The 13,624-nt window shown below is 32.3% G+C and overlaps 1 protein-coding gene across 1 annotated transcript in view; it reads right to left on the reverse strand.

The window, feature by feature from the left end:
* Positions 1-13,624, reverse strand: part of LOC129957443 (uncharacterized) — a 74,216-nt gene that overhangs the window by 26,795 nt on the left and 33,797 nt on the right. Inside the window, exons 2-4 of the mRNA XM_056069761.1 lie at positions 2,500-2,614; positions 967-1,081; positions 804-871 (exon numbers count right to left, since the gene is read on the reverse strand). Coding sequence (XP_055925736.1) covers positions 804-871; positions 967-1,081; positions 2,500-2,609 — 293 coding nt within the window. The 5' untranslated portion in view covers positions 2,610-2,614. The remainder of the gene's footprint in view (positions 1-803; positions 872-966; positions 1,082-2,499; positions 2,615-13,624) is intronic.

The following is a 13,624-nucleotide window of genomic DNA, read 5'->3' on the forward strand; positions in this document are numbered from 1 at the left end:
AAAAACATTTCAAATAAATCAGAAATATAACAAATTAAAAATAACAGTCGTCTAAATCTCGTCGTTGCCTAGCAACGAAGAATTTATAAATCCCTTGTTTCAAAATTGTCTGCATCTCCACTTATTTATTGCATTTTTGAAAAGTTAATACGATTTGAAATTAGCATTACTAAAAAGGTAAAAGTTTAAAAATTAAATAGTAAAAAGGTAAAAAATTGAAAATAACGTACCAATATTTCTTGTGGAATAGTTTGTTCTGAAGTTATAAATTTTCGACAATTATATTATCTGCGAAAAATTAATAATATTTGTGGACATTTTCTAATTGAATATTTGACTTTTGCACTTAAAAAATCAGACAGCATTTTTCTCTCTTGGGCTAAATAATATCTCAATAATTGCGAAAAGATTGAATCTAGTTTATAAAATGTTTTAACTTGTATATATGCATAGTCATAGTCACTGTACATAGTCACAATGACTATAAAATAAACATTATTTTTCTGGTTAGTCGCACGATAGATGAAATGAGTTTGAGTGATTGGAAGAAATTGGTGATAATTCCATTAAATTAATATTTTATGTTTTGTCAATCAGCCAGTAAAATTAAGTGCATTCCAAATTAAATGTTTACCACTGAGTAAAATCAATTCCGAGGGACGAAGCTGGTCGCCAAAGGCAGCTAATCAATTATTATTTTTAATTTTCATTTATGCATGTAAAAGTATAAGATACTGCAATCATCACGATAAATACAGAAATTCATGATTCGTGATTTTTGTTTTTACAATTGATTGGTTTACCTGTCGCCCACTTCTTGCAAATCTGGAAGGCGGCCATCTTTTCTCAAGGATGAATGTAGAGTTTCACGCTGAAAAAAAAAAGAATAGGAAAGATTTCAGGTTTACAGATATCCACAGATACTTTCTTTATAAGGACGAATTCTGAAAACAGATGAGCCCTTACGTGTAGTAAAGCCGCCGACTCCCAGTGCTTTTCCTGCAAGGACAGTAGCGCCATCTCTTCCTTCACCATACGGTATTCGAGTTCTGCCACTCCCAACTCATCATCTACACTACCCCTGAAAAGACGTAAAAGAAAATACTTTCATTAATTAAATAACGATACACTCCTAGGACTTAAATTCATGTCCTCTTATTACTATACGATATTCTATAATATCTCCATGACGTTTTCGGTATTCTGAATGCCGTACAATACCGTGAAGATATCGTAAGGATATTGCATGGCATCTTGGGTTATTAGGGCCTTTTTACTATTTATAGTTTCTGCAGTAAAGAAATTAAACTAGCAGAAGTGGTCTCCTTAAAACTTTCTCACATTCTCTCTAATAAACTTGACATGCCAGATAACGAATTACATAGTATTGGCGTACAGCATTACGAAATATTAACCTTTGGTGGGAATTTAGAATTTTTACTGTACTGATTACGCTGTACTTACCTGTATCTCGGATATCAGTCTGTGCTGAGCACTTGTTTGAAGAGAATTCATATCTTTCTGCATGGAAGCAGCTTTGGCCGGATAGCGTTGTCGAACGCCACTTCAAGGGATTTGAGCAAAGGCCTATAGAGCCGTAATCGATTAGATTGTATTTCTACCCAGGATTGTGGGAATAACGGTGAACAGTAAGGACATAGTTAAAATCAATTGAAGTGCTGCTGCTGCATTCAATGTCACAGCAAAAGGCTGAGGAGGAGTTTAGTTTATCTATCGTTTAAAGCAACACTAGGGCTATTTTGGTACAGACCTCGTAATTAAGAATCGCGGCCAGATGACGAGGACGACACCTGAGTTGGCACCCCCCTCTCCACACCACACCACACCACACCACACCAACAGGAGGACGTTTGGACCTGACGGATTTAGCGAGAAACAGACCCCCCTTACATGTCGGTTCTTCGGTGGAATGGGGTCTCTAACCTGAAACCCTACGGCTCACAAGCCGAGACCTTACCACCACGGCCCTGGCTGAGGAGGAGAGATGGTCAGGAGAGTAGGATATAATTGTCACAGAAGAGCAATAACTTTCCAGCGAAATAAGACTCATGGTGAAAGCATGGGAAATTATTGTACCGTACGTTGAGAAGCTTCCCCTTATGCAGACAATGGATATGTGCGCTAAAAATTTATTTAAAGATAATTATGTGTTTTTGATTTTCGCCAAATTTTGAAACGTCGCCAAAGACAAATCTTTTTAAACAACTTTCCTATGAAAAAAATCACACAGTAACAAATTACAATAGTATATAAATATATATATATATATATATATATATATATATATATATATATATATATATATCGAAATGGAACACATTTTTCTATTTTACATGGATTTTTATGGAAAAAAATTATTGCACTTAATGTGTGTTTCATATTGCGAGTAAGATTCGGAATCCAGTTATTCTTGTTAAGTGAAGTTCCACAATATTTATACGTATAAAAGCCAAAAGTGAAGAATAAAGTATAACTTACCCGCTGTTTTTTCTCTTGGTCTCCAATTGCTCTTTCAGCTGAGCGATGAGTTGGCTCTTTGTGGCGATGCTCTTGGCGAGCTGAGACCTTTGCTGGGCTTTCGCTTCCATAGTTCCTGCAAAGGGAAGTAAAAACAAATTTAACATATACACTTTGCGAAATCAAAATTAAGATAATTGAAGTATTCGTAAATTCAGAATGCATGGAAATAAAAAGCAACTAAACAATTTTTTAAGTATTTTTATTAATACACAAAAAACTGGCATCTAATTTTTAACAAATTTCTGAAGGTAAAATTGAAATTTAAAAAAATCAAATTAAATTGGTCGAATTCGTAATAAATAGAGTGACCACTTTAAATGTGACCTATTAGGTTATTTCTTAACCGTTAGCGATAGTTCTTATTGGAAAGGTGAAATTATATGAGGTGCTTTAAAAGAATTCTATTTTCTGTTGTTTCGATCAATAGAAGTATGGTTGGAAAAAATTATAAAATCTGAATTTTTAAAGGATCCCCTGTCCTATTAGGTATATTTAGGAAAGTATTATGGGCACATTAAAATTTTATGCAAAAAAAAATCCCTATATTTTGTGTACGAAGCTTACCAAGATATATTATATTACACTAATCAACAGTCTCTTTGAGCAGCAAAATTTGGCCTCAACTTTAACTTGAGTCTTTTCGTGGAAAGGAATGTCTTTGATTGGTTGCTCCTCCCCCAGTTCGGTCTTAAAAGCCATATTTAATAAAATACTTTCGCCACACTCCACAACAAATGAATTTTTAAAAAATTTCAAATAATTCTTATATTTTAAACAAAAAAAAGAAATCTTTTCCGACCAAAACTGAAACGAATTATGAAGCTTTGAATATCATTATATTAGACAATAATAGGCCATTTCAATGAATGCGTAAAAAAATCATTCAATAAACAAATTGTTTCCTAAAGGCGGCCGTTGATTGGTCCAAAATAATGAAATTCAAAACTGTATATCTCAGCCAGTTTTAATAGCAGACAAAATGATTTTTTAAATATGAACTGTAGTATGTCAGGTATATTTTATTAAACATGATTAACAGGACCCAACGTCTACATACAGATTTAGATATCGTAATTTTTCCAAAGTACATTTATTGACACAAGCATTGTAAAAAAATATTATTAGTAATCTTTCAAGCATTTAGAAAAGGAAATATATGCTTATTTCTAATAGTTTATTATTGACAGTTGGATTATGGTTAGAATGTACATCTTGTAACTTGATTTTTAATGAATGATAAAGATTATGATATTCATTTCTTATATCATTGCTTTCAGCGCCATACGCTTTTACATTTTTAATTTGAGCATATTATTTCCAGATTTTTTTTAAAATTATTTTCATCTTTTAATACTATAGTAACTTTTTTTTATTATTCTTTAATTTTATCATTTTTTACATTTTAGAGCTTAACATATTTCAAATTCAGCATGAGGCCGGGATAGCCTGGTTGGTAGAGCGTCGGGTTGAGCGTCCCTTAGGTTGCGAGTTCGAACCCCGCCGGCCGAAGATTCCCTGCGTTCTTGGTGGCTGACGCGCATTAAATATGTCGTGGTCACAAAGTCTTCCATGTCAAAAGTAATACTACTGGGGATACTGGATCAGGGGTGATCGTTCTCTGATTCAGGTCTAAATGACGATCTCTGGTTGAGTGAATGAAATGCATGAATAAAGTCACGCCCCGTGAAAAAGGTCGTGACGTGTGTGTAGCTAAGTCGATCTCTTGGCCCTAGATGGCGCTACTAAACAAACAAAAGGCGCTCCCCCTCAGGCTTAAATTGGCCGACTTCGAACAGCGGGCTTGCCCATGGCAAGTGCCATAAGGAACAACAACAAATTCATCATTATCGACACAATAAAGCATCATTTACGTATCGCTCAAGGAAACAACAAAACATAAAAGAAATTATAAAATTAAATAAGCCGTAAAAATGAAAGAAAAAGTAAAGTTGAAATTAAAAAAAACTAAAACTCTAAATCGAGATTTTGAAGAATCTCTACATTTTAAAACTTCCTGAGTTCGAAAAATATATTTTTGGAAAATGTCCGTCTGTCTGTCTGTGACAAACTCTTTGATGTAGACGGATGAAATTTGGTACATGGTCTTTACACCTAATTTGCAGATTTCTTACAAACTTTAATCAAACTTCTCTGAGAGAAAGTCTATCTGTCCGGATGTTCGAATATAATTTAATACGATAACTACAAAAGGAAGAGAACTAGATAGATAAAATTTAGAGAGATTTAACCCTTTAAAGGGCCATTTTTTTTCTACTCATATTATGTTAAAATATTTTTAGGCTTGAAATTAGAATAAGGAAAGGGATTCATTTAGCTTATTAGATAAATTTAATTTGATTCATTAATTCATTTGGTTCATTAATAATTAAGTAACAAATCAAGACACATCATTTTGTGTGAGATAAAGAACTGAAGCACCTGTCTTTCTTCTGCTTCTGTCTGCATCTGTTTCTGTCTTTCTAAAGAAATGTGTCAGAACTGATGCCAACCTACATAAATTCATACAAAGATCGATAAATTTGGTGGGAAGCATACTTCCCACGGCCCTAAAAAGGGTTAATATCTATAATATAGACGCCCATCAAATTTTGAGTTTAATTCAACAAAGGGTTGATTGTCTGTCGGTCTGTAATTTCAGAAACATGTAAATGCGCAAACACAATGACATAAATAGAAAAAGCAATGACTTAAATATATCAAATTTGGTATGGGATTTTGTGACTACAAATACAATTGTGTGTCAAATCTTTGTTCCAATCGGTTAATAAAAAACGTGTCTAAAGCCCAAATTCTATTTTCGGATACTATTAACGCCAAGCTAAGAATGACTCTCCAAAACTCGCCAAGGTTAACACGATAGATTTAGTAAAATTGCCGGATTCATGCCAAAAGTTAATATTTCGTAACTATTGTGCGCCAATGCCATGTCATTCGTTCTCTGTCACGACAAGTTTATTACAGATTATGCGAGAAAGTTTTGGATAGACTGCTCCCTTTATTTTATTTTGAACCACTTTATTTTTTGAAATAATTTGTTTGTATCCGAATATTCAAAATATGTTTTTACCCATTTCCCAATAGATTGAGAAAATGTTTCTATAAGCTGCTCTCGATTTAGAAAAGTTTGCTTCATATAGAACTTTATCATCTGAAAATGGCGTTATTGGAAGTTCCCAAAATTAAGAATGTCGGGAGAATAATTTTGTGGGAAATGTAGCAATATGAAATTTTGCAATTTTTTTCTGCTTCTTTAAAGTTCTTAATATTTCGTAACTATTGTACATCAATGCCATGCAAAGAATTTTCTGCGCTAACACTTTTATTAGAGAGCGAGGAAGTTTTAGATAGGCCAATCCCGTAAGTTACTTTAAACCATTTGTGAGTATCCAGATGGGCGTTTAGTTAAATAGGAAAAATCTTTTTAATTGTTATCTGACGTACTCATTAATAACTTTGTCTCTTACTAACATTTGTCTTCGTAATCGTTTCAATCAATACCGGATAATTTGTATTCTATTAATTCATCAAACATTAACAGTTCTGAAGTTATGGCATCATAATCATAATTTGTACACTCCTCGAAAGGGATCTCTGTTATTTCTCTTTTTTAATAAAAGAAACTGACGTATAAGTGATGACATGCGTCCTTTCTGTCATATAAACGAAGTGCTTTATCTTTACATTAGTTATGAATGAATAGGAATTGTAATGAAACAACATATAAAGGACAAACTTTTAAATGGGGTTTTGTCGTAATACACAATCCTGTATTCAATTTTCTTCTCAATTCAGCTAACAGGTGGCATCCTTTGCATAACTCCGAAATTTAATTAAATTCAATCGATCATTTGATAAATAAGATCTGAAAATATTAAACTTGTATATTGACATCGAAAATCCACAATTGTTCATATATTTCAGATGTATATCGTCTGGAAATGAGTGGAACTAACAAAAGAGATCCCCCCCAAAAAAAAAATTTGCTCGCATACGCTCTAAAAAAAGGTACTACTCACCTCTCCTCTCATGAAATAGTGGACATTTTTTAAGGTCCCCAATTGTCTGCATTGTTGCGAATTATGGATTTTTGGACAAATTAATCCCTAGCATACAGTTAATACACAAGTACCCAAAAATCGAATTTGCATAATGGAAGCCTTTTTTCTGATTGTTTGAAATAAAAAAAAATTATATATCACATTTCATTTAACTACTACTCATTCATTACTACTACTACTACTACTCATTCACATTTCATTTAACTTAACTCACTTTCATTTAACTTCATTTAGTCACTCTATTTTCGGGTTATTGTGTTTTAATATATACGAAAGAAAACAAAAATTGATGGGCAAAGCTTTGAAAGATTTGACTCAAATCTGATTAAAATTCGATATTAAAGAAGATGAAGCTGTGTACCAAATTTTATTTATCTAGCTTTTTAAGTTTTATAGTTGTATTTACTTGAACTAGGACAACTAATAACCAGACTTTCTAGGAATGAATTTCATTCAAAATATGATAGAAGTCTACAAATTTGGTATGAAGGTTTATCGAACAGCCTAATACCTGGATTCTCTGAATGAATCTCGTTCAAAATTTGATAGAAGTCGACAAATTTGGCGAAAAAGTTTGTCGAACAGCCTGATAGCTCGACTTTCTGAATGAATTTCGTTCAAAATTTGATAGAATACGAATTTGGTATGAAAGTTTATCGAACAATTGAATAGCCAGACTCTCTGAATGAATCTCGTTCAAAATTTGATAGAAGTCTACAAATTTGGTATAACGGTTTATATTAGAAGCCAGATAGTCAGACACTCTGAAAGAATTTCATTCCAAATTTGATAGAAGTCTACAAATTTGGTATAAAAGTTTATGTTAGAACAGCCGGATAGTCAGACACTCAGAATGAATTTTATTCAAAATTTGAGAGAAGTACACTCCTCGAAAGGGATCTCTGTTATTTCTCTTTTTTAATAAAAGAAACTGACGTATAAGTGATGACATGCGTCCTTTCTGTCATATAAACGAAGTGCTTTATCTTTACATTAGTTATGAATGAATAGGAATTGTAATGAAACAACATATAAAGGACAAACTTTTAAATGGGGTTTTGTCGTAATACACAATCCTGTATTCAATTTTCTTCTCAATTCAGCTAACAGGTGGCATCCTTTGCATAACTCCGAAATTTAATTAAATTCAATCGATCATTTGATAAATAAGATCTGAAAATATTAAACTTGTATATTGTCATCGAAAATCCACAATTGTTCATATATTTCAGATGTATATCGTCTGGAAATGAGTGGAACTAACAAAAGAGATCCCCCCCCAAAAAAAAAATTTGCTCGCATACGCTCTAAAAAAAGGTACTACTCACCTCTCCTCGCATGAAATAGTGGACATTTTTTAAGGTCCCCAATTGTCTGCATTGTTGCGAATTATGGATTTTTGGACAAATTAATCCCTAGCATACAGTTAATACACAAGTACCCAAAAATCGAATTTGCATAATGGAAGCCTTTTTTCTGATTGTTTGAAATAAAAAAAAAATTATATATCACATTTCATTTAACTACTACTCATTCATTACTACTACTACTACTACTCATTCACATTTCATTTTACTTAACTCACTTTCATTTAACTTCATTTAGTCACTCTATTTTCGGGTTATTGTGTTTTAATATATACGAAAGAAAACAAAAATTGATGGGCAAAGCTTTGAAAGATTTGACTCAAATCTGATTAAAATTCGATATTAAAGAAGATGAAGCTGTGTACCAAATTTTATTTATCTAGCTTTTTAAGTTTTATAGTTGTATTTACTTGAACTAGGACAACTAATAACCAGACTTTCTAGGAATGAATTTCATTCAAAATATGATAGAAGTCTACAAATTTGGTATGAAGGTTTATCGAACAGCCTAATACCTGGATTCTCTGAATGAATTTCGTTCAAAATTTGATAGAAATCGACAAATTTGGCGAAAACGTTTGTCGAACAGCCTGATAGCTCGACTCTCTGAATGAATTTCGTTCAAAATTTGATAGAATACGAATTTGGTATGAAAGTTTATCGAACAATTGAATAGCCAGACTCTCTGAATGAATCTCGTTCAAAATTTGATAGAAGTCTACAAATTTGGTATAACGGTTTATATTAGAAGCCAGATAGTCAGACACTCTGAAAGAATTTCATTCCAAATTTGATAGAAGTCTACAAATTTGGTATAAAAGTTTATGTTAGAACAGCCGGATAGTCAGACACTCAGAATGAATTTTATTCAAAATTTGAGAGAAGTTTATAAATTTGGCATAAAGATTTATATTAGAACAATCGGATAGCCAGATTCTCTGAATGAATTTCGCTCAAAATTTAATAGATGCTGGTATAAAAGTTTATATATGAACAGCTAAATTGTCAAACTCTCCGAATGAATTTCGTTCAAAATTTGATAGAAATCTACAAATTTGGCATAAAGGTTTGTATTAGAACAGCCGGATAGTCAAACTCTTCGAATAAATTTCGTTCATAATTTGATAGAAATCTACAAATTTGGCATAAAGGTTTCTATTAGAACAGCCGGATAGTCAGACTTCGTCTGTATAGATTTTGCCCAAAATTACATAGAATTCAACATATTTGGTTTAAAGACCATGTACTAAATTTCAACCGTTCAGCTAAAAAAAATACTAATCTATACTTATAATAAAGCTCAATGTGTGTGTGTGTGTGTGTGTGTGTGCGTGTATGTTGGCGCTCTACAGGCCAGACCGTTCGACCAACAGCTACGAAATTTGGCACGTGTATACCTTGGAGGCCGGGAATGTGCACCTCGGGGTTATTTTTTCGAATTTTTAATTAGAATTTTATTTATTTAAAAAATAAGCGAAATTTTGGCGTGTTTCTGCTATAACTTCCGAAATTATTACCGCACAAAAAAGATTTTTACATCAAGTTAAAGATCAAAAATTTATCTTTTAAATAATACCAATGTTTTATCCTTAAAATTAAATTTTTATTTTTTATTAATTTTTAAATAAATATTTTAACTATATTTTTCAACAATTTTTTTCGTACAAAATAAAAATAAAATTTATGCTGCACGAGCACGTTTCGCTTTCATGGGGGAAAAATTTGCTTTTTTCAAAGTGTTGCCATCACATTAATTAAAGCTCCAATTAAAAATAAATTAAATCTTTTTGGAAATGAAATCTGCAAAAATATAATTTTCGGCACGTGTCTGTAGGAAATGAAACAAATATGAAATATTATTTTTTCTAAAAAATAAATTCAAGAAAAGTTATTTTATGATCTTTTACACTATCTATATTATTAATCCAATAAATCAGTTTTATTTTAAGGCAAGTTTTGTTTAATATGAACAGGATATCCATTCAAATCAGGGCCACACAGCTAATTTGTAAACTTTTAGTAATAGACACAGATCTTCTAAAATGGTCTAAATGGAAAATGATTATATTTTATGTAATTTGATCCAATAAATGCTCTAATAAATAACGAATTTTTGATTTTACATAAAGCTTCTGCTGTGGAAATCACGTTTAACAAAATGTTCTTGAAACACTAATATTTTAAATAAAAAGAGTTAATTTCCAATCAACTAAATCAATCACTTAAACTGGCTGATTTATGAAAATTTGAATATCACTATTCAATAAAAAAGGATAATTTTAGATTTTTCATCGATCGTTTCAAAGAAAATACGCCAATCAGCGCGCAGGTTTCTCATGATTAATTGGCCTATGATTATGAAAATGTTGAGTTTTTCTAAATTTTTAACATTCAAAACTTCATAAATCAGTCTTAGTTGATCGTGGAAAATAGAAACATTCATTCATTTATTTAAAATTTGGTGTGTCCGGAATATTTCTCAGAATCTGATACCTTACTGCATTAAATTTAGACTTCATAATTTTTGAAATATATTTATAGGCCGGAACAAAATATAATTATTGATTTCATTTCAATCCTTTTGAAAGCAAAACTAAAAACTGAGTTTTATGCTGAATCTGAGAAATTTTTGTTGAATTATTCTTTGAGACATTACATAAATTATGAAAAATATTTTGTAGTTCACGTAAGACTTAAATACCGAGCGATTCTGTTTGCAGTACTCATATTCTATAATAATAATAATAAATAAATAACAACAAAAATGATAAATAAAATAAAACGCTTGGTTTCATTAAAAAATATCTTTATATTAATTGCAATCTCAGCATTTCCACTTTAAACTAAAGTTGAAGTTTTACCGGAAATGACAACAAATTAGGAAAATTTATATAGTAAATTGAACGAAACGATCTAAACAACAGTACAAGTTTGGTATGACTATCAAAATTTGAAGATTAAAAATGTTTTTTTTGAGAAGCTATTAAGAGACAATTTACTTAAAATATTTAATTGAAAATTGTAGCGTGCGGTAATACTGGTGAACTGGCTGGTCGCCAAAGGCGGCTAGTAATAATATAAAGAAGAACTGAAGATTGTCATATTCAGAGACAATCAAACATACTTCCATAAATGTATTTTTCAGACTCAGAGAAGTCTAAAACGTGGAGATTCCGCAAAATCAAATTTTTGGACAATTACATTTCATTACGTACGAATAAGAAACGATTGTTTTCTAAATTATTTGTTTATAAATGTAGCTCAAATTAAATAACACTATTTAAAAAGGAATAAATAGATCCATTTAATAAGGATGTTATTTGTGATGTTTTTATACTTGCGTTTCGGCCATGAATGTATCAAATTAACGCTTTGACGTCACTTTCGCGAAATAGGACTATACGATAGCATTCATGTAAGATTCGAAACAAAACACCCTGGAGTGATATATCTTTAATTGACAGCAAAAGATACCGAGTCTGATATCCAAACAACTGGATTTCGTTTTCGTTCAAAACAATAGTTTCAATTTCATCGATGGCCGCCAAACAAACAGAAGAGAAGAGGGAAAAAAGACACTGAGTAGAATTCCAATTTCGATAAACATCGGTCTCTTTTGATAAAAGCAAACGAAACTGTGCTACTGGATGAGATTCCATGTCTGGAACAATGGCTGGTCCTCTGCCGGGCGAGGAAGTAGGAAAAAAAGAAAATGAAGAATTAGGAGATCGAATCGGCGGTGTTTATTTGTGTCAATCCAAACAAACGCGAGAGGATCATCTTCGGATTGTTCGGGCACGAACGCCGTTTCACGCAACGTTACAGATAAGGAAAAGTGAAACGCGATGCAGCGTTTGAAACAACTTAAGCGACCAGCTGCTTTGGATTAGCAAGAATAGTGCTAAATTTTGACAGTTTTGTGTCGAAAATGAAAAAGTGACTCAAATTTTGCTAAAGGCAAAACATGGGCATAATTTTTGCTCCAAAAATACATAATAGGGCTTATTATGACAATTGGTCTTAATAAGCCCTAATATAGAGGGAAGCCCTAAGGAGATGTTTCATTATTATTTTCTTATAAGAAAAATAAAAAGGTTCCTATTCGAAAATTGGTCAATATTACTTTAAGTAAAGTTAAATTAAGAATCAAAATTCAGAACCTATCAGAAGCTACTGTCATTTTAAATGGCCTCATACAAGGAGGCTTGTTTGTTACATTACAACAATTACAATTTTTAATAAACCTGCGCAGATTTTTGCATTCGCCGATAACACTGGAAATATTCCTCGCATCCCGCTTTTAGTTTAGTTAAATTAACGTCCTGTATTAAAGCAACACTAGGGCCATTTTGGGACGGACCTCGTCATTTTTTCATGTAGAATTTATCCCAGAAAACATTATCCCATTTGTCGCTGGCCCAATTGTAAAAACCAGGGTCTCATAAAATGCCGATTCCCCAATTAAGGTTGTCGTCAGAGTCAAACAATCTTTGGACTGAGTGGTGGATGATTCAAAACTCATCAGTCAAACCCTTACCGTTCTTCCCCCCAGCAATATATATTTTCAATAAATTAGTAGTACATTAAAAAATAGGCTAATAATTTAGTTTTAATAAAATAGAATTATTAATGAATAGAAAGTAATAAATTGGTAATACTTTCATTTCCGTTTCATACTGTCATTGCACTTTTTTAATATTGTGTTCAAACTTATCTACATTACTTATGGATACCACCGTCATATAGTGTCTAAATGCACGAAAAAGTCGTGGGGAGAACAATGCGCTGGTTTCATACACAGTAGTCATGCAAAAAAGTCACAGTTAATATTGCTGAACGAAGTCACCATTTAGTGTTGCGGCGCTTTTAATTCTTTTGGCGATATGCCTAAGTGCAGTGCAAATGCATGAATATCGCCAAGAAGACAATCTAAGCACTTAGCTCTTCTTTTAACAATTCATTTAGTGAAAATGGCTGTTTTTCATTTCCGGAAGTAATGGCTTCCAACATGATCCCCACTTGCTCTTCTCAACATATCATCCAGAAACCTGTTGATTTAGATTATCATATTCCGATCGTCTCTTTCGAACTTCTAAAATCGATCAAACTTCTTACCTCTATGGAAAACGGTAGGATTTTTACACTTGGCATCTTCCATGATTCCTCTATTGTACTCAGTGGTATGGTTTTTATCTTCTTAACTCATCTTAACAGAGGATTTAAATGTCGTTCCTTACATTTCCATTGAATATTGATGCTTCTGATTAGTCAAGCACTAATGACTCTAATTAGTCACATTCAAATCCTTTATTTATAAATATTTACATATCGATTGGTTATTGGGCAATAATTACGGTGCCCATAAAGTTAATGACGCTAATCAGGGCATTTTTTTCGATTAGCTTCTATTTTCGGACAAACGCAATGGGAGAATACACAAACAAACATAATAAAAAGATAAGAGGTGGAAGATTAAGATAAGAGGTTAAGATTCTGATATTAATTCGGTCTAGTTGGAGACTAAAATCTGAACTTATGCCGGCGTCCTGGCATAGGGGTAGCGCGTCTTCCCCGTGATCTGGGCATCCTGGGTTCGAGTCTCGGTTTGGGCATGGATGTTTTTCCGTTGTTCTATCT

Source organism: Argiope bruennichi, chromosome 11, assembly GCF_947563725.1.
Source record: "Argiope bruennichi chromosome 11, qqArgBrue1.1, whole genome shotgun sequence".
Lineage (NCBI taxonomy): Eukaryota > Metazoa > Arthropoda > Arachnida > Araneae > Araneidae > Argiope > Argiope bruennichi.